A 22,528-nucleotide genomic window follows, 5' to 3' on the forward strand; every position below is an offset into this window, starting at 1 on the left:
ACATCAGACATAAGCACCCACCCCAAAGATAGGAGGCTGATGGCTAACGACAGAATCCAATACTCGGACACGAGCGGGCGCCGACGACCAGTCACTTGGTAGGGACATGGCCTAATACCTGCAACATTTCAATGCTTGGGTTATTAGGTCGACAGTAGTCACCTTTTTCACTCCAGTACAGGACCAAAGTGCCTTAATATTTTCCAGGTTAATAAATCAGCCAGTTTGATAATAGGAACTTCTTTCCTCCTACGGATAACCCTGCTATTAAAAGTAAGGTATTTTCTAGTAGTGTAGGAACAAATCTCAATGTGTATTTTTCCCAACTATACAGTCCTTGGTCTAAGGTTAAAGTGAAGATTGCAGTGTCTGTCAAGTGGGTTGGGCCTACCCTCTGCTTGCTAACTACAACTCCCTTGTTAAAAGTTTAAACGGCTGTTTCCGGCTTTACCGAAATCATTCTCCTATTTAAGGACTGGTTTGTTGTTAAAAAAATACGGTTACTTATAAAATGTGATATTCCATAAGAACACTAAGATGATGTGAAAGATCATACAGCACAGTATGTATCCTCACTAGTATAGAATTTTCTACTAAAAAGTTATTAAAACCACACACAAAAACATTTTTACAGCCAGCAATCACATTTGTATTGACAGTGGATCAAATATTGAAGAACCTGCATCATGAGTGTAAGGCAAACCACTTTCAATTGCCAACAAATGCCACCTCTTCAAAGCTTCAACAATTGTTCCAGTATCTGCCAAAAGTTATCTTATATCAAAGGACAACAGGTTTTTATTTTGTGAAGGGACACACTAAAGGTATCTGTCAAATTTCTTCAAAATTTACAAATAATTAACAGCCACACATTTGTTCCTTAGCATAGGGTTTCAAAATTGATGCCAGTTCTGGTTCCTTGATTTGCCTCAGAAAATTACTTCTGGTGACTTAAAATAATCTGACAATGCAAAGAATGGGGATTACAGGTAAGCATATTGAGGTTTGCATTGATTAACAAGAAAGTTTCAAATCTAAACCTGTAAATCCAAATATCTTAGTATTGGTGAAAATCAAATCATATATCTCTACAGAAATTCTACATAACTTTAGGTAATGAACTAAAACACCCAAATCATTCAATAGTTGGTATGTATTATATTTCATATAATGTCCAACTTTTGTCATGATTCAATAAATTTATACAATAATTTATTATCTACAATAGTTCACAGATTCTTAAGATAACGGAATCTGTGAGCATATCACAATGCCCCGCTTACTAAAAAGTGAGTAAGGTCTTCAAAATATATAGTGGCAAAACTCCAGGAAAAAATTATATTGTTCCCTTAAAAACAGTATAACAAGAATTCGGCTTATTTTGTAGCTTGATGCATAGCATGAGCAAGGTATTCAACATTGCTTGATGCAATGCCTGCAACAGAGATACGTCCATCTTTAGTGAGATACACAGAGTAATCTTTGGTCAGTTTTTCAACCTGGAAAAAGGGGAAAGTAACATTATTTACAGGCATAGTATGTGGAAAATATTTTATCGAATACCCAGTGACAATAATATAAAAGAAGGGCTTTAGAAGAATGGCTGCAGAGTAACAGCATAGAGAAGTATGAAAGAGAAAAATAATGAAGTAAAATGGAAGGTGGTTGAGGCAAAGAGGGAGGCTCACTGGAGGTGGGTTCATGGATTGGGTAGTTTATATGAAGAGAGGAAGTAGTTTAGATAGTAAGAGAGGGTGGATTGAGGAATGAAGAGAGAAAGATGAAAATGGAAGGTTGTTGAGAGGAAATGAGACAAGGAAAGGTTGCTGAATATTGAGAATAATAAGGAGGCAGATATAATTGCTGTTGCATGTGTTGTGGTACCATTGATGGGAGATGAGAAAATGAGATTACAGGAGAAGTGAAGAAAGCACTAAATGAAACAAAAGCAGTAAAAGAGCACCTGGTAAAAATAGCTTGGGGGCTGAGATGTTATGGGAAGGTGATGTGACTAATGGAAAGGTTGGTTTTACGTTGTAATTCTGGGGGTAATAGTTTGCTGGGTTTGGTTCTTTGGAAAAGTGTATGGTAGTGCTAATTACTAGGATTAAGAATAAAACAGAGGATGCAATCTTAGAAGTGCAGGGTAGCTTTAGAAGAGGTAGGGAATGAATGGATCAATTTTTAAAGTTTGGCAGATATGCGAGAAATATTTAGCAAAAGGTAAGGAGATATATGTTGCATTTATGGATCAGGAGAAAGCTCACGATAGTTGATAGGGAAGCAAAACTTCAATTCCTCAAATAGTCTCAATAATTATAACGGATTGAAGTGAATGTGTGCAGTCGCCATAAATACCACTAGAATGACTCGTTGAAAGATTCTAGGGCCAAAATGGAAACACTAATTTTTTTTTAATTTTTCAGCCACATGTGGAATGTGAGGAGGTTACATGGAATTGTTTAAAGGTTGTTGCAAGTAGTGATGAGTTTATACATAGGCAGTAAAGCATGTGTTGAGATAGGGAATGCAGTGAGCGAGTGATTTCCAGTGAGAGTGAGATAAGACAGGGATGTGTGATGTTGCCATGGTTGTTGATGGAGCTGTAAGAAGTGCTTGGTCAAGGATTTAAACTAGTAAGATGAGAGTGATTATGAGTGGAAGGTGAATCAGTTGTTTGCAGATACTGCATTGGTTACAGACTCAGAGAAGCTGTGTCGATTAGTGACAACAAAGTGTGCGAGAGAAGGACGTTGCAAGTTAATGTGGGTAAGAGTAAGTTTATGAGAAGCACAAGAAAGGAGGGTGGTGCTAGATTGACTGTCCTGTTGAATGGCGAGTTACTTGAGGTAGATTGACTGTCCTGTTGAATGGCGAGTTACTTGAGGTAGATTGACTGTCCTGTTGAATGGCGAGTTACTTGAGGAATTAGATCAGTTGAAGTACTAGGGTTCTGTTGTTGCAGATGGTCGAGTGGAGGCAGATGTATGTCAGTGAGTGAATGAAGAATGTAAATTGATGGGGGGGAATGATACAGAATAGAGAGTTAGGAATGAATGTAAAAGGAGTTTTGTATGAGAGAGTTATTGTACCAACTGTGATGTACGAATTGAGTTGTGGGGAATGAAAGCGATGAAGAGACAAATTGAATGTATTCAAAATGAAGTGTCTGAGGAGTATGGCTGCTTTATCTTGATATGATAGGGTTAGGAATAAGGTAATGGGTGTGAGAAATGAATTAGGAGCTATACTGGATATGAATGTGTTGAGGTGGTTTGGCCATGTAGAGGGGATGGAAAATTGTTGTCTCCTGAAGAAAGTGAAGAATGCAAAGAGTTGATGGGAGAAGTGTAAGGGGAAGGCTAAGGTTAGGGTGGATGGATGAAGACAGCCCTAGGAGACAGGAGGATGGATGCGAGAGGCAAAAGTGTGTGTTAGAAATAGAAATGAATGGCAAGCAATTGTGATCGAGTTAAATAGGCCCTGCTGCTACCTAGCAGTAGGGATAACAGCATATGATGCTTCATATGTGGTGGGAAAACGGAGGAGGGTGGGCTGTGGCACCCCTAGTAGTACCAAACTAGGCAAGTCCTTCAAGCAAAGATTAATGGTAAGAAATAAAATGTCCCTTCTTTTTTTCATGTTGGTTACCTCGCAAAATTGGAGAAAGTGTCATGACAGATAGAATAGATGCTTTTGTTAACCTTATTGACATACTTCTCTGTGAAACAGGTACTAAGAGGACAGTAACAACTTCCATAACATCTTAAGTGAGGTAGAAAAGATTACTAGGAAACTGGAAAATAAACTTATTCCATCAACAAAACATTTATGAGATTTCAGAAAATGTAATGCTGTAGGTTGCTAATAATCGGCTAGAGGTCAGAAAGAGACTAGCATATTACGAATGAGTGCTGCAGTTTGCTAATAATCATGGCTAGAGGTTAAAAAAAAAAGTAGCATATTACAAATGAGTGATTAATTTCATGAGGTTTTGTGAGATCTTGTACATGTGATGAGAAGGGAAAGCAGATAGTTGGTAAAATAGTTATGTGGAAGTAGCAAAATGAAAACCAGAAGGATAGCCCAGAAAATCGTGGAGCAAAAATAAAGACCTAGACTAAAATGGAATTCAGTCAAAACATACACAAGACAATAAAGAGAACTCTTCCAGTATGGACAAGTACAGTAGAAACTAATGAAAACATTAATCATTATTTCCCCTTGATGGCAAATAGTATGTAGATTTTTTTGCAATTTTTACTATCACCAGAAGAAAGTACTGGGTGAAAATAAATTCACCATTCTGTACGTAGTACTAGGTATAGTTAGTTTTAACAGTCTTGCCTTTTCCACATCACAGCCTTCTATAAATTTTGACTTTCCCTACTAAAGTCTACTGTCTATTGGCAATAAAATAAAACTGAACAAGAACTTCATAAAGTGCCAATATAAATAAACACTGTTCTTACCTGATCTGGTGTCATCCCAGTGAAACAGAACATGCCTATCTGTTCTGTTATGTGACTCCAGTTCCTGATGGATCCTTCTTTAGCAAGATTGTCCTTAAGTTTCTGACGCATAGTAATGATACGATTTGCCATTCCCTTCACATCCTCCAACCAAATAGCACTGGAATTTACATTTTTCACAAAATTAGCTTCAATGTACATTTTTTGTTCTTAAATGTATAAATTATTCTTAATAGAAACTAGGATCAATAATTTACCATGTAGCTATAGCTACTGTTTAGGCATTATAATTTACAAAAGATAACTAACCTTTTAAAATAACTTCATTAAGCCCATGTCAGGCCATATCCCAAATTCTAAAAATCAAAATCTAAAAGTATAGAATGAAATGCAGGTACTTACTGTAATTCAGGGTTGCTAAGAATAGTAGCAACAATGCGAGATCCATGAAGAGGAGGATTAGAATACAATGGACGAATAAGGATCTTCACCTGGGACATAACACGAGCAGCTTCATCTTTATCATTACATATAATTGAGAAAACACCAGCTCTCTCACCTATGGAAAAGTTTTAAATAAAATTCAATACAGCACCTTTTATTTTTAGGGTTTACATTACTTATTAAAATCAAACTGCAATGAACAGATTTCCTCAAATTCAGAATAAATAACCAAAGAAAGGTCAAGTATGATAATACAAAACAAGGGAATTTGAGGAGGCAAGGCAATTCAATTTGGAGCAACTACATAGGACCAAGTTTGAGAGATAATTAAGAAAAATATTACTGGAAGGCAAAATAAAAATTGTAAAAGACTATCATTGTTACAGTGTAAGGCAACCATAAGATGTTATCCCTTTAATAAAAAGATCAGTCATAACTCACCATACAATCCCATGTTTTTAGAAAATGATTGCGAAAGACAAATCTTGTGTCCATCTGCCAAAAATTTTCTAACTGCATACGCATCTCTCGCTACCTCTCCAGATGCAAAGCCCTGAAATTACGTAGTGATTAAAAAAAACGTTTGAAAAACTGCTAACCCATAGCAGTATATTCAGTCTTTTTTTTTTTTTTTAATCCAAGTGACCAAGAACTAAAATTTTTGTGCCTAGTAAAACTTTTAAACCTTTTCTGAGTAAATTTCAATACAGCACTCGCCAAATGATTATCCGTTATATATATATTAATTAAAACATTCAAACATTGAATAAATTTTCCTTCATGAAAGATAAACTCCAAGGTAACTGTTCCTATTGTTTGGTCAATCGTATCAAAACCAGCCACTAAAATCATGTAATAGTAAAGCATAAAACAACTGATAAGACATCTCTCAATTTTGAGTTGACAGTTGGTGGATTTAGCATGGTGCGGGTGTTATAGAATAAGTGGAGAGTAGGGTTAGAGTAGTGGACAAGATTATTTGTGCAGGATGAAAGGCAGCGCAACTAACTACCCATCACTATCTTTCTCATCCGCAACATAAAAGAGGACAAGGGCACTCCTGCCTTAACAGAAACCGATAAAGACGGCAAAGATACTGCACTACCTGAAGAAGTGCCCACAGAAGTGGTGCCTTCAGAAGAGCTGTAATGCTTCTTGCTGTGCAGCATATTTATATCGTCACCAACAACTTCACTGTTGAGTACAGCAGCAGCTATTCATCATCATCAAAGTTAAAGTATTTTCACAGGTGTGTAGTACATCATATTTAATTTTTTCTTTTATACGTACGGATGTCTAAAAGTTTTCAAGATTAGAAAAGGTTTATGAGTGGGGAGTGCTTATAAAAAGTAAAATATATAAAATTTCTAATTCACAGATGTTAACCTATCACAGGAGTTTTGGAACATAACACCCACAATAGTGGCAGGATTATTATGTTGTTATACTTTTAAGTTTTCTTTTATAATGAAATGACAGTCAGTTATTGAAGGCTATATATCCATGCTGAATACCATACTCAGACCTATTTAGTTTGAAATTATCCACTTTTGTTATTATTGCTGAATTATTTTGGCCTTTTAATATTGAGAAGCCTTTGGTTCAATTATTTTGAATCTAGAGGTAATACTATCAATTTTAAATGGTTTGGATTCTGAACATTTGAAAGATCTCATAGCCAAGACTTCCAGTTAGCTTTAGCATCAGCTAAATACATGAGTGAACTAAAAGCTTTCATATAACCTAAGTTCTGGAGAAAATAATTGATTATTTTATCTCGACCTATATTCCAGACTGAGAATGGTTTCTTTTGTGGGGTTAGGATTTAGACATGTCTTCTTTAAAGAAAAAAAAAATCCTACATCCTTGTTAAAAATTTAAATTGCAGAGCCTCACAGAAAACTGGACACAAGTCAGTTTAAAGATTTGAAGTTTAGTACACATCAAAAGCACTCCTACATTTAATTACTGTAATCTTAGCAGTGGTTTAATTGAATAGCAAATTGGTTTTTGCTAGGCATTATTTGAAGAGAAACCTGGTGTACAGTTTGATAATGGGGTTGTATTTGAGGCTTAAGTTATAGAACAGTTTGACAACATTGGTTACCTTGATATTAAACTAACAGTCTCGCATGCTAGATAAGTTTATTTTCAGACTTTAATAATAATGTAATTTCTATACTGGGCTCACCAATGTTCATACACAGGGGGTTGCTCCAACTCAATTGTTATGGCAAGAGGTTACAGATTAGTTTCAACTTCGAGACTGAAAACCCAAAGGATCTAAACTGAATCATTAGCATTAATAGACAGATTGTCTAAAAACTGTACTAGCAGCCTAAGCCTTTATGAGGAAAGAAAACAGAAAATTTCTAGTTTAGGGGAAACGTCAGTATCAAACCAAGCTTTGATAGAGGAACATGAACAGGCAAATATAGAAATAATTTCATTACTAAAGTTTGGTTTTTTATATATCAAGTCTAAATGAACTTGAATTACAATAACCTGTTAAAATAAAAATACCCATATAATATCATTAATAATAATAAAAAAGAGAGCGAGGTAGGTATGCTTGGGCCTTAAGCCTAGTTGACAACTTAAACCTTTTGGTAACACTCAAAACTTGCAATCAAGGGGCCTTAGTGCTTTTAAATCTTTTATTATTGACAAGGACCGATTGATTTATGAACATGGGTCATATGGCCCCATACTGAGACCTGGGAGGCCAATCAGTAGCAGGTGCAACTGGAGGAAACCTATAAATAGGGCGAGTCTTGTTTAGATAGGGAAACTCGTGTGATCCAGGGGTGCATGTGAAGATGGTAACCTTTCTGGACTTCTGCATCTATATTTCCCAATTCAATAATTTCAATAAAACTGGAATACCTTTGATTATCTTGGACCCACTGAACCTCTTAAAATCACCAGGTTCTTTTCAGACAATGAAAGAAGGGTTACTGGTGGCATATTTAAATCTACACGTAGAGTACCATATACCACCTTCCTTTTTTAAGTTACTCTGTAATTCATTATCATCTACAGAATTTTTCTCAACAGAGGTACTGTAGGTTTTTAATTCGTAAGTATATTCCAAGGCTCATATTATAAACAAAATAGATTTCTTTTACACGCAGAAGAATATCCTTGACAGACTTACTTGAAGCTGGGATCTTCATACAAAATATCAAGAAATGAGACCATGCCAGTTTTAAATACAATTTCATGTCTAAACATTTCAGCTCCTTTTCACAGTGAAAAATACCTTCCACCTTTCAGCGAGTTTTGGATGTTAAAAATGTCAACCATGTCTATCGACCCATTTACTGATGTCCTCAATAGACTTTCACAAATGTTTAAAGCTTTGACAGTTTTACCAGATTATCTGGTCATCAACAAGGAGAGTTTTACTGTGAAAAATAACCTTGCTCTAAAATGCTGTAAATAGCAACAACAAAAAGGGTAACATGAAATATACTTCACTGAAGAACTCCCTCTTACTGAGTAAAAGGCATAAATAGGATATTCCTCAATGTTACTTTAATGAATCTGATAAAAAAAAATTCAACTTGGTCATACCTGATATGCCATGTCAAAGAATGGGAAAAGGTTCTTCTTTTTTATAAGCTGGCTCATCTCATCCCACTGTTCAGGCTTGGGGTCAACACCAGTTGGGTTGTGTGCACAGGCATGAAGCATAATCAAGCTTCCCTCAGGAATGTTCTGCAAGAGAATATTTTATAAGTAGACATTTACAATAAAATAATAAACTTTGCCAATATTTATTTCAGTCTCTGAAAAATTGCAATAGTAAAATCTCACATTTCAGTGTTAGAAATTACTTTGAAGATTGGCAATTACCTACGAATTACAATACTTATACTGTCATAAAAAATCATAATTTTAATTTTTCTTTACTATGCAAACCTGAGTCCTTTATTATAGGAGATAGAAAACAGTGAAAGCTAGGACAAGCTTTCTCCGTTTTCTATTTTATATAGTAAAGGACAGTGGTTTGTATTATGGAGTTGGAACAAATATAAACTGTTTTATACCCAACAATGTATTTTGAAACTAAGTTTGGGAGAGATGAAATATCTTTAAAATAAAACTGAAATCAGCAAACATACAACAAAACCTAATCCACCAATCAGTTGAGGAAATAACGAATTTAGGTATATTTGGACTTCAGAACAACTCTACAAGCATTCAAGATTTACTTAGGACTGCTTAAATTCCAGTGTGGGTTTCATTTTGTTTTAAGAATTAGACTGTGATCTTTAATAAATGTAATATTCTCTTGTACCATTCTCATTTCCCTTGTTTCTCTTCTCTTCCAGATGTATCTGCAAAAATCTTCATTTTACTTTTTGTTATTTGATGTAAGCAGTGTCCAAGATATAAAAGTACATGGAGTTTTTCTCTATTTCCAACAGTAAATATATTTAATGGTGTAAAAATCCCATTTTTGTTGAAACTATAAAATGGAATACTGTTTATAGAAAACAATCTTTGACACCGCAGTAACTAAAAATCAGCCCTTATACATTGCCAAGAATTGATTAATACATGAAGATGAAAATCTATGATACTGATAAGGGAATTTATATTTTTAAAATATTAGGTACTGTATTCAATTAACAGATGTCTTCAAATTTTGAAGATCTTTTATTCTCATAATACTTTATTACAACTGGGAGACATTAAGTAGCAATTCCAAGATGTCAATTAAAATATGAAAACCTAAAATAGTTTAAATGTCAAGGAATTACAAAAACCCTGCCAAAATCAATCTTTCTTTCTGCAATAAAAGATTTGAACCATTAATGTTGTCACATATAAGGACTTGCTCTCCAACTCTAGTTTTATGAAGTTATAAAGTTCACAACTACAATACAGTAACAATACAGTACTTGACAAACTGTTTCTGGTCTGTGATGAAAATACATCTCCCATCATCAGTAAAATTTACAAGTATCATTACCTTTTCAACTCTTGAATCAATAACAATTTCATATATTACAAACTTTTATTCCATCTTTAAATGAAACTGACATGTATAACAAGAGTAACTTGAATAACCTTTAGTTGTGGACCATCAATAGTGCGCAGGTATATCTTCAGTTTTACTGTGATCTAATACAAGAAACATAAATCTTTCCTATGACATTTACTTTTAATAGAAAAAGTGAAATCTGAGCATAGCACTTACCGAAATATCCTCTAGAGCACCAGCAAAGTCAAAGCCGCAAGTCTTGGGGTCATAGTAACGATACTGCTGTACATCCATGTTGACATGCTTAAAAATGGGGACGTGGTTACCCCATGTGGGTTTGGGCAGCCAGACAACCTGTTTCAAATGCAAAAATTAAGTTACTTCATTAAAAATGGAAAATACCTCAATACGAAAATATTCAGACCTTAGCATCAGATGTTGTTAGGTAATTGACACATATCAAATGTTGGAAATCCAAGAATAATTATTGCTCCCTTAATGATATTCCCAAACTACCGACTTCCCCTAAATAATACACTCATTCCTAGTTATAAAACACTAAATACAGAACACCTTTCAGGTATATAACACCAAATACAGGAAAATATCTAGTTATATAACACCACATAGAGGAAAACATTCATAAATATTTAACACTAAATACAGAAAAGTACCTTGATAGAAAAGATATGCTTTTATTAACAAAGGGTTGAAAATTCACTTCCATTTACAGCACCAGCACCAACTTCAACCTCCCGTGATATAACAGAATCTACTGTGCTATTTAGTATTATATACCTCAATGCACTTATGTCTTCTCAGTTAAAGCACATTAACAATTACATGAGTGCCTAACTAATGACACATACAAGCATAAGTTATTAAAGGCCAAAATCAGCACAGTGAACTCTTGTAATAGGAGTAATTTAAGACTGACCTTATACAGTACTGTTAATGGAATAAATGTCTAAGCCCTGTGTAATCGTGATGAATACTAAAAAGACTATGGAATGTTAGGGTCTTCCTACATATAATCAAATTCGTGAATTCCAAATCCGCTAATGATAAGGTCTCATCACAGTGCATATAATAAAACTCAGCATGTAAATGCACAATGTATACAAACTTCATAAAATCATAAGGCCATATCAGACATGCTAACATCAAAGTACAGTAATTAAAAAAAAAAAATAAAGAACACTCCTATACTACAGTTATACTGTACAGTGCTTCATGTTGTTTTGCCCTGGGTTAATTTCAAATATTGCTACTTTTCTAGAGTACATATGAGACAGCTGAACTAAATAACATCCAACTTTACGTCTTTTTCTCATCATGTGGCAGAATTGCTGGCGATTCTCATTCAAAATAAGTGAACCTATTTGCAATTTTACCTTTACTGCATTCAAGTGCCTGCATTCTTATTGCTGTCACAGCATATCTTTTATGATATTCCTTTACTATCTTGGTTTAGCGATGGTTCTTAAAAAGGATAGTGCTAGTGATCCCAAGCATAATTTATTAGCAATTCCAAGCATTATGTGGAAGAAAAAAAAAAAGAAAAAAAAAAAAGGTAAAATATAATAAGGGAAAAAGAGTCTGTGACTGCACTGGTATTAGGGATGCCATGGTCAACAATAACAATTGGTTTTAATGGAGAATCTATTTATGCTTGTCGCTGAAAAACTGTTGCCATAAATGTGAAAAGAGGCTTGATTTTTAATGAGACCAGCTACCTAACTTATCTCATCATCCAGCCTCTCTCTCTCTCTCTCTCACAATCTCAACCCCAGGATCAAGCATGCAGAAGAGATGTCAAGTTTAAGGTTGAAAACAGATTTAATTTATAATTTTCACAAAGTAAGTTTAAAATATCCTAAATTCTTTAATGCCTGAATGAGAGTTATGCAAAGAGAATATGTGCAGTATTCTTGTATTTGTGTTGTTCACACTACTCATAAGTAGTTTGTTATGATAAGCCCTTTTATGGGAAAACCACAAGAAAAATCATTATAATAATTGCATTCATTATACTTTAGAAAATAGGACTAAAATATGGAGTTCTGCAGTTTGTTGATACTGTAGCGAAATTCTTTTACAAGCCATTTTAAGCTTTCTTCATAAGATATATGTGATGTACATAAACATTCGGGTTATGTCAAGGCTTCTAACACTAATTATGTACACCAAGGTATTACTTGTATTTGTACACCAAGGTATTACTTGTATTTGTACACCAAGGTATTACTTGTATTTGTAACATAAAATTCTCCCCCATTCATTCTGATTTTCTCCAAAGGTACAAGAGCATAGTCTTATAAAAATAAATTTTAAAAATATGGTTGATAAATAAAGACTAAAACACACATTATTAGTAAGAAATATCTTTCAAGGAAAAATAAACTGGTTGGTTTCTTGCTTTTCTGAAGGGAAGGACAGCAGAAAAGCGAAGGACAGCAATAGAATTAAATATAAAAAAAATATATAGCAAATAGAATTACCTATAAGACAGTACTTTACCTTAGGTCCAGGGAAGAATTTTGAAAGGAAGGTGGAACCAATTCTCAAAGCACCTGTGCCAGAAATACCCTGCACTGTCACATTCTGCAATAAATCAATAACAATAAACATAACAATAAACATTTACAATTAAAATAGTCTCGAATAACACCTATACAATGATGGAAAATATGGGCAGAATTACTAATTTTCTTTAGAAAAATCTAGATAAGGGAGTAGCCCGCAAGCAGGCAATTCTCATACTAATATTGCACTGAATAATTTTGGAAGCATTTAAAACATTCCTCTATCGACCAGCTTTCAGTAAAAATTTCATGTAAATTGCTGTTAGTTCCAGAAAAAAAGTAAACTAAAAGAACCCCAATGTATTTATAGAGAAAGGGCTCTCCTTTCAAGCAATCCTTACACCACTACCGGCTTCCGCTCAAGCAAACCACTCACTTTAATACAAGTAAAGTGAATTTCATGTTCATTTATTACATATTAAAAGCATTCATTTATTCTATTATCTTAAAAGTTTTCCTTGTTTCTGTTTTTAAGAACTGTATTGTATTTTTATAATGTAAACTTTAGGTAAAACCAGCCCATAACAGGAGCATCTTTGGATGCTTTTCCATTCATTCCTATGGGAAAAATTCATTCTATGCTCAAATACGGTTTTGGAACTAATTATGTTCGATCTCCAAGGTACCACTGTATCTCTTATTTTTGGGTTATATACATAAATTTACCTGAGTAATGACTTATGTCACCAGAAGAAAATAAATGTGTAGACAGAACCTCAAATGATTCCTTTTAATTGATGAACAAAATCCTGTTAATGAAATGATAATCATCAAAAAACTAAAACCTTAACCATCTCATAACACATTATACCAAATATAAATTTTCCCTAACATTACTATCATTTAATGTTCAGGTTTATGATACAAGGAGGATATGAATATCTGAAAATAAAATTATCATCTGACAAGATGAGTCAACAAAAATATTAGGGACAGAAAGACTGAGGTCTCCCAATAGCTTTGTCCAAATAAAAAAAAAAGAAAAAAAATGAAAATAAAAAACTAGAACATGAACTGCTATAATACATTATCAAGTGATTAAGTAACAATATTGAATTTTCAAATATGTGCCATTGTGTAAGATTTTACCATTAAATCAAATGCTGAATAGAGTAATATTAAAACAGTGTATCCCTTTCGTTGGAAATTATAGTCTTATCTCTGGGATGACTTAACATTTCATAGCTGATTAAGGTTATCAATGTTACTATTTGATATATAATTTGCTGTACCATACAACAGTTCTAAACTTACTTTCACTTTAGATTAGTATAAAGGTCACCTAGTCTTGTTCATAATAAAATATTGGCTAATTCCAAAATATCAGAACTTTGCATTTTTTCAGATAAAAAAAACTTTTAACATTATTGTATGAAATTCTGCTAACACATAAAAAAAAGGATATGGTTACTTGAAATAATACTAAAATGACTGTACACAAAGTGGATGAGATACTGCACTAAAGACTCCACACCTTTAAAAATCTGAACTAAATACAAAAATAATTAACTGTATAAAAGCTGCAACAAAATAAAAAATCCCTCCACTTTAACCCTTATCCTTATGCAATTCTAAGCTGTACAAATTATGGTGTCTCCACATCAATAGTTATGTCGGGAAATACCTCGAATAGGAGTTATGGCACATGGTCCCCAAAGTACTCCTAGTATATTACATTATCTCTCTTCTAAACAAGCATTTGCAATTTCAACCTTAATTTAGCAAATATTCGCTTACAAATTTATCATACCAATAATGTTTAAACTTGATCGACGGTGTTCAGTACAGGTAGTCGTTGACTTACGATCTATGCAACTTAAGACTTCGACTTTACGACCATTTTTTTTCACTGTGATGACATCACAAGTATGTCGGAAATAGTAGACTATATGGAAAATTTTTCCTTGGAAATAATCTATTTTCTTTAATAAAAATGAAATGATTTATCTTGGTAAGTTAGTATTTAGTTTTATTGGTAATATACAGCTGATGTAATATTCATTATGAAGAGATTTAGAATGTTAAGAAAATTATATAAAAAAACTCTGTTATTTGTTCTGTATGTGCGCATAATAGAAATACGGTAGCATGACCTGAGAACAGCTGATACCTTCCGATAGTTTATCGAAAGAAATTGTTGATTGTTAAAATGCTCAAGAAATTGAAAAATAAAACAAACATGTTTTGATAAACCACAATTAAACAATGTCCAATTAATTTTTAGTTCATTATCAAAATGAACTAAAAATTAACTACTGTACTGTATGAAGCTTTAAAAATGAACTACCTGTGCGCACAAACACATGTTCAGAGAAAGAGCGAGAACGTATTCACATATTTACAAATAATAATGACTATAAACAAACTGTATGAAAACTGTGATATCCTGTAACATATTCGTCCTGATGTAATATTCATCGTGAAGATATTTCGAATAAATTAAGAAATTACATAGAAATTACGCCATTCGTATACTGTATGTGCAATCTTTCGATACAGTAGAGGGACCTTCAGATCAGCTGATCATAACCAAAGGTACACAAAATATGAAGTAGTTCTCGATTGATAAAATGCTTCCGAATTTGAAAAATAGAATACCAAAATGTTTTAATAGAGCATATGATATCCTATGAAACAAGAAAATAAACATATTGATATACAGTAAAACAATATTGATAAAATATGACAGAGATGATTGCCAAATCATGATGTACAGTATCATAATAAATCTGCAGAAACTTCTTTTAAATTTGATATAATCAACTTACGACACGTCTCTCGTTCCCTATCTCAGTCTTAAGTCAACGACTACCTGTTTACAGTAGGCTTTCTCCTACCCAAGGCATTTCCAAAAGTAATTGATGACATAAATCTTGATGTGAAGACCTTAGATTTTGTGGCAATTCATCTCATAAAAATGTTATTTTTATTAGTAAAATAAATTTTTGAATATACTTACCCGATAATCATGTAGCTGTCAACTCCGTTGCCCGACAGAATTCTATGGAGGGATACGCCAGCTATCACAATACTAGAAGGGGGTGTACTTACCAGCGCCACCTGTGGCCAGGTACTCAAGTACTTCTTGTTGACACCTCCTCAATTATTCCTCGGTCCACTGGTTCTCTCTGGGGAGGAAGGGAGGGTCGATTAAATCATGATTATCGGGTAAGTATATTCAAAAATTTATTTTACTAATAAAAATAACATTTTTCAATATTAAACTTACCCGATAATCATGTAGCTGATTCACACCCAGGGGGGTGGGTGAAAACCAGTGTACAAGATTAAAGGATAGCTAAGTATCCCATATTTCATATAACAGTTATCTCAAATAACAATGAAATAATACGTACCTGGTAAGGAAGTCGAATTGAACCGTTACTCTGCCTCTTTTTTAAGTTCGTCTTCCTTACTGAGCGCAGCGTTCCTCTTGGAGGCTGAATCAACCCAAAGGTGCCAAAGTATATGGGGTTGCAACCCCTACTAAAGGACCTCTACAAAACCTCTAACCCAGGCGCTTCTCAAGAATGAATAGACCACCCGCCAAATCAAAAGGATGCGGAAGGCTTCTTAGCCTACCGTAACAACCATAAAAACAACAATAAAAGCATTCAAGAGAAAGGTTAAAAAAGGTTATGGGATTAAGGGAATGTAGTGGCTGAGCCCTCACCTACTACTGCACTCGCTGCTACGAATGGTCCCAGGGTGTAGCAGTTCTCGTAAAGAGACTGGACATCTTTCAGATAAAATGATGCAAACACTGACTTGCTCCTCCAATAGGTTGCATCCATTATGCTCTGCAGAGAACGGTTTTTATTAAAGGCCATCGAAGTAGCTACGGCTCTTACTTCGTGGGTCCTTACCTTCAGCAATGCAAGGTCTTCCTCCTTTAAGTGAGAGTGGGCTTCTCTAATCAGAAGCCTTATATAATATGAAACCCCATTCTTGGACATGGGCCTCGAAGGTTTCTTGATGGCACACCATAAGGCTTCTGACTGTCCTCGAAGAGGTTTAGACCTCTTAAGATAAAATTTGAGAGCTCTGACAGGGCAAAGAACTCTCTCTAGTTCGTTACCTACCATGTTGGAGAGGCTAGGTATTTCAAACGATCTAGGCCAAGGACGTGAAGGAAGTTCGTTCTTTGCTAGGAATCCAAGCTGAAAAGAACATGTTGCAGATTCGGTCGTGAAACCAATGTTCTTGCTGAAGGCATGAACCTCACTGACTCTCTTAGCTGTTGCAAGGCAGACGAGAAAGAGAGTCTTGAGGGTAAGGTCCTTGAAGGAAGCTGACTGGAGAGGTTCGAACCTAGGAGACATAAGGAACCTTAAGACTACGTCTAGGTTCCAGCCTGGAGTGGATAGACGACGCTCTTTAGACGTCTCAAAAGACTTAAGAATGTCTTGAAGGTCCTTGTTGGAAGAAAGGTCCAAACCTCTGTGGCGGAGAACTGAAGCCAACATACTCCTATATCCTTTAATCGTAGGGGCTGAAAGGGATCTCTCATTCCTAAGATGTAGAAGGAAGTCAGCTATTTGGGTCACAGAGGTATTGGTAGAGGATATTGAATTGGCTCTACACCAGCTTCGGAAGACCTCCCACTTAGACTGGTAGACTCTACGAGTGGAAACCCTTCTCGCTCTGGCAATCGCACTGGCTGCCTCCTTCGAAAAGCCTCTAGCTCTAGCGAATCTTTCGACAGTCTGAAGGCAGTCAGCCGAAGAGCGTGGAGGTTTGGGTGCAACCTGTCTACGTGAGGTTGACGTAGAAGGTCCACTCTTAGAGGTAGAGTCCTGGGGATGTCGACTAGCCATTGAAGTACCTCTGTGAACCATTCTCTTGCAGGCCAAAGGGGAGCAACCAGCGTCAGCCGTGTCCCTTCGTGCGAGAGGAATTTCTGCAGAACTTTGTTTATTATCTTGAACGGTGGGAATGCGTACAGGTCGAGATGGGACCAGTTCAGTAGAAAAGCATCCACATGAACTGCTGCAGGGTCTGGAACAGGGGAACAGTACAGCGGAAGTCTCTTGGTTATGGAGGTGGCAAACAGATCTATGGTAGGTTGACCCCACAAGGTCCAAAGTCTGTTGCACACACTCTTGTGGAGGGTCCATTCCGTGGGAATGACCTGATTCCTTCTGCTTAGGCGATCTGCTGAGACGTTCATATCGCCCTGAATGAACCTCGTGACCAGAGTGAGGTTTAGACCTCTTGACCAAATGAGGAGGTCCCTTGCGATCTCGTATAGGCTCCTCGAATGGGTCCCTCCTTGCTTGGAGATGTAAGCCAAGGCTGTGGTATTGTCTGAGTTCACCTCCACCACTTTGCCTAGCAGGAGGGACTTGAAGTTCAACAGGGCTAAATGAACTGCTAGTAGCTCCTTGCAGTTGATGTGGAGTAATCCCTGTTCTTCGTTCCACGTTCCCGAGCATTCCCGTCCGTTCAAGGTCGCACCCCAGCCCGAGTCCGATGCATCTGAGAAGAGATGAAGATTGGGGGTCTGAATAGCCAACGATAGACCCTCCCTGAGAAGGAGGTTGTGCTTCCACCACAGGAGAGTGGTCTTCATCTCTTGGGTGATTGGGATAGAGACTGCTTCGAGAGTCGAACCCTTGTCCCAATGAGCTGCAAGATGGAATTGAAGAGGGCGGAGGTGGAGTCTCCCTAGCTCGACGAACAGGGCCAGTGATGAAAGGGTCCCTGTGAGACTCATCCACTGTCTCACCGAGCAACTGCTCCTCTTCAGCATGCTCATGATGCACTCTAGGGCTTGGCTTATCCTGGGGGCCGAAGGAAAAGCCCGAAAATCCTGACTCCGAATCTCCATTCCCAGGTACACAATGGATTGGGAGGGAATGAGTTGAGACTTTTCTATGTTGACTAATAGACCCAGTTCTCTGATTAAGTCTAAAGTCCAATTGAGATTCTCCAGACAGCGACGACTCGTGGAGGCTCTCAACAGCCAGTCGTCCAAGTAGAGGGAGGCTCTGATGTCCGATAAGTGTAGGAATTTTGCTATATTCCTCATCAGATGAGTAAAGACCATAGGAGCTGTGCTTAGGCCAAAACACAGGGCTTGGAATTGGTAGACAACCTTTCCGAAAACGAATCTCAGGAAAGGTTGGGAGTCTGGATGAATAGGAACGTGAAAGTAGGCATCTTTCAAGTCCAACGAGACCATCCAGTCCTCCTGCCTGACCGCTGCTAAGACCGACTTCGTCGTCTCCATCGTGAACGTCTGCTTGGTGACTTACGCGTTGAGCGCGCTGACGTCCAGCACCGGTCTCCAACCTCCTGTCTTCTTGGCCACAAGAAAGAGACGGTTGTAGAAGCCCGGGGATTGATGGTCCCGGACTATAACCACTGCCTTCTTCTGCACAAGTAGCGACACCTCCTGGTGCAATGCTAGCCTCTTGTCCTCTTCTTTGTAGTTGGGAGAGAGGTTGATGGGTGATGTGGTCAGAGGTGGTTTGAGGCAGAATGGAATCCTGTAACCGTTCCTCAGCCAACTGACAGACTGGGCGTCTGCACCTCTCTTCTCCCAGGCTCGCCAGAAGATCTTGAGCCTGGCTCCTACTGCTGTCTGGAGATGCGGAGAGTCAGTGTTTACCTTTAGATGTCCTGGAGCCTTTCCTGGACTTGCTCCTGAAAGAGTCTGGACGGGAGCTTCCTCGGCTGGGGGTTCTACCACGAAAGGGCGGTATGAACCTCGTCGCAGGGGTATCAGCCACTGGTGAGCGATAAGTCTTGGGGACTGAGGTAGTAACCTTAGACTTACGAGCCGATGAGGCTACAAGATCGTGTGTGTCCTTTTGTATCAGGGCAGCAGACAAGTCCTTAACCAGCTCTTCAGGGAAGAGGAACTTCGAGAGCGGAGCAAAAAGGAGTTGTGACCTTTGGCAAGGTGTAATGCTGGAGGAAAGGAAGGTACACAGCTGTTCCCTTTTCTTCAAAACCCCTGATACAAACATCGACGCAAGCTCACCAGATCCATCCCTAATGGCCTTATCCATCCAGGACATTAATAGCATGGCAGAATCCTTGTCCGCAGGAGAGGTCTTCTTGCTGAGGGCCCCCAGGCACCAGTCAAGAAAGTTGAACATCTCAAATGCTCTAAACAGTCCTTTCAGTAAGTGATCAAGGTCTGAGAAGGTCCAGCAAACCTTAGAGCGCCTCATTGCAGTTCTCCGAGGCGAGTCCACCAGACTTGAGAAGTCAGCCTGGGCAGAGGCAGGTACTCCCAAGCCTGGTGCTTCTCCTGTGGCATACCAAACGCTCGCTTTCGAAGTGAGCTTGGTCGGCGGGAACATGAAAGAAGTCTTGCCTAGGTGTTGCTTAGACTGCAGCCACTCCCCTAAGATCCTTAATGCTCTCTTAGAGGACCTTGCTAGGACTAGCTTAGTATAGGAGGACTTAGCTTGTTGTAAGCCCAGCGAAAACTCAGATGGCGGAGAGCGGGGAATAGCAGAGACAAAGTGGTCTGGGTAAACCTCCCTAAGCAGAACCAAGACCTTACGAAAGTCAATAGACTGTGGAGAAGGCTTGGATTCATCCAAGTCTGATGAGGGATCCAGGTGTGCCTCCTCATCATCAGACGCCTCATCACCAGAGTGTAGCGAAGGTATCGGACAAGAATGCTGAACAGCAGAGTCAGAACGAGTAGGAACAATAGTAGTGGTTTCCTCTTCAAGTAACTGTTGAGGGAGAACCTGAGGCTCAGACTGCAAAGGCTGAATAGCAGACGAAGCAGAAGGAAGGCGCATGGGTGGAGGAGGCTGACTCCTAGCATGAGCGGTTGAACCCAAGGATTGCGCTTGCTGAGCGGTTGGTGGAAGCGGAGTAGCAAGTTCCTGTTCCTGTGGTGTGAGCGGAGCGTGATGAGGTTGAGGCTGCGCAGAACAAGGTAAATGTCTCGCAAGCTGAGGCTCCTGAGGCGCAAGGCCAAGATGTAGTGGAGCTTGCCTTGTGGATGGTTGAGCTCGCTGCAGCGAGAGCTGAGGAGACTGACTCATGGACGGGAGAGGTTGTTGTACCTCAGCCAAGAGTTGCACCACTGGTGGAGCAGCAAAGGGAGGCGGAGGAAGAGAGGTATAATCCTCCTGATCCCATAGCAAAGGTTGCCTTAAAGAAGGCGGAGGCTGAACACCACTGGGAACAGCAAACTCAGACCGTGGCTCAACATCGTACGCCTGGCAGGTGGTACTGCGATCAGGCGGAGCGAGCGCAGGCGGAGCGAGCGCAGGCGGAGGGAGTGTAGGCGGAGGCGGAGGAGCAACACTCTCAGCCCGACACTCACGCATCAAGTCCGAAAGCTGTGCTTGCATGGACTGTAGTAGAGTCCACTTAGGGTCGACAGTCGAGCTCTGTTGTGGCAGAACCTTACTCCTCTTGGGCGGAGTGCAGTCGACAGATGACTGCGGCGAGTCAGAGCTGAGCCAATGACTGCAACCTGGCTGAGCACTCGCGGACTGGACTCTGCGTTTAAGTGGTCTCGAGACCTGAGACCAACGTTTCTTCCCTGACAGATGATCAGCAGACGAGAAAAAGACGGGCTCAATCGTCTGCGGGTGGGAGTGACGGTCTTTGGAAGACACGCCCGCAACCACCGAGGAAACTTCTGTGCGCCTAACAAGGCCTGCCGAACCCTTATGCCCTTCGACATTGCTTCTCCCCTGGGCATGGGAGCTTGCAAGAGGTCCCGGACTGGGAGGACGACTGGCTCGCACAGAAGAATCCTCACGCACCAAACTGGCACTGACACTAGCACTTGGCACTGCACTGACACTAGCACTCGTCACAGCACTGGCACTAACTCCACCCACTGCACTCTTGACCTTAAGTTCCTTAACTTCGGCCATCAGAGACTTATGGTCACTTACCACTGACTCTACTTTATCGCCTAAGGCCTGAATAGCACGCAAAACAACAGACATATCAGGCGGAGGGCAAACAGTAGGTTCGGGGGTAGCCACTACAGGGGTAGGAAAAGGTAGGGGATCATGAGGTGAGGAAAACATTGAAGAGTGAGAAGAACTCCTCCTAACTCTACCTCTCGATAACTTAGATGAATATTTTAAAAGACGGACAAATTCCAGTTCCGAAAGTCCGGCGCATTCCTCACATCGATTTTCTAACTGACAGGGCCTGTCCCTACAGTCAGAACAAGCGGTGTGAGGATCTACCGAGGCCTTCGGAATACGCCTATTGCAAGACCTACATCGTCTATGGGAGGGGGCTTGCGAAATGTCAGACATCTTGAATCCAAAGAGTTAGCCAAAGGGGTTTCCAAAATCAAGCAAAAGATCGTTAACCGTTAATCAGGACTATATAAAAGCTATCTAGCTAATATAAGAAGGTTTCCAGTAATGCGACAGCCGAAATCTGAGAGAATACTTCACCAATTAGCCGTGAACAAACTCGAAGATCATAAGCGTATCCCAGAACGTCTTGCCGGAAGCACGACAGAGGAATAATTGAGGAGGTGTCAACAAGAAGTACTTGAGTACCTGGCCACAGGTGGCGCTGGTAAGTACACCCCCTTCTAGTATTGTGATAGCTGGCGTATCCCTCCATAGAATTCTGTCGGGCAACGGAGTTGATAGCTACATGATTATCGGGTAAGTTTAATATTGAAAAAAACTAACCATTTTGCTTTGCTTATATTTTAGCGTATTCATAAAATACCAACGAAGGTATAGCATATATTTTAGCTTGTTCATAAAATACCAACTAAGGTACATTATACAGTATCATATATTTTAGCTAATTCATAAAATACCAACTAAGGTATATCATATACTTTAGCTAATTCATAAAAGAAACAACTGAGGTCAAGTATACGGTACTGTACTTGTTCCTTATCAGTACTTTTAAAGCTATGGATATCCAAACACGGAGTTGATAGGGATGATATCAGTCAAAACAAATGAAAAAATAAGTAACAAAGCTTTGGTGAAAAAAAAAAAAAAACTACCCATGGATTAGCCTCATATTTATTTCTATGAAAAGCACATTCAACAAATTCACACAGC

General features: G+C 38.3%; 1 protein-coding gene across 1 annotated transcript in view; it reads right to left on the bottom strand.

Moving 5' to 3' along the window:
- Positions 1-1,134: 1,134 nt before the first annotated feature.
- LOC137633352 (aspartate aminotransferase, mitochondrial-like) overlaps positions 1,135-22,528 on the bottom strand; it is a 37,986-nt gene continuing 16,592 nt past the window's right edge. The window contains exons 4-10 of the mRNA XM_068365604.1: positions 12,430-12,513; positions 10,126-10,263; positions 8,493-8,636; positions 5,358-5,469; positions 4,875-5,031; positions 4,473-4,632; positions 1,135-1,499 (exon numbers count right to left, since the gene is read on the bottom strand). Of these exons, the coding sequence (XP_068221705.1) occupies positions 1,377-1,499; positions 4,473-4,632; positions 4,875-5,031; positions 5,358-5,469; positions 8,493-8,636; positions 10,126-10,263; positions 12,430-12,513 (918 nt within the window). The 3' untranslated portion in view covers positions 1,135-1,376. The remainder of the gene's footprint in view (positions 1,500-4,472; positions 4,633-4,874; positions 5,032-5,357; positions 5,470-8,492; positions 8,637-10,125; positions 10,264-12,429; positions 12,514-22,528) is intronic.

Source organism: Palaemon carinicauda, chromosome 42 (assembly GCF_036898095.1).
Source record: "Palaemon carinicauda isolate YSFRI2023 chromosome 42, ASM3689809v2, whole genome shotgun sequence".
Lineage (NCBI taxonomy): Eukaryota > Metazoa > Arthropoda > Malacostraca > Decapoda > Palaemonidae > Palaemon > Palaemon carinicauda.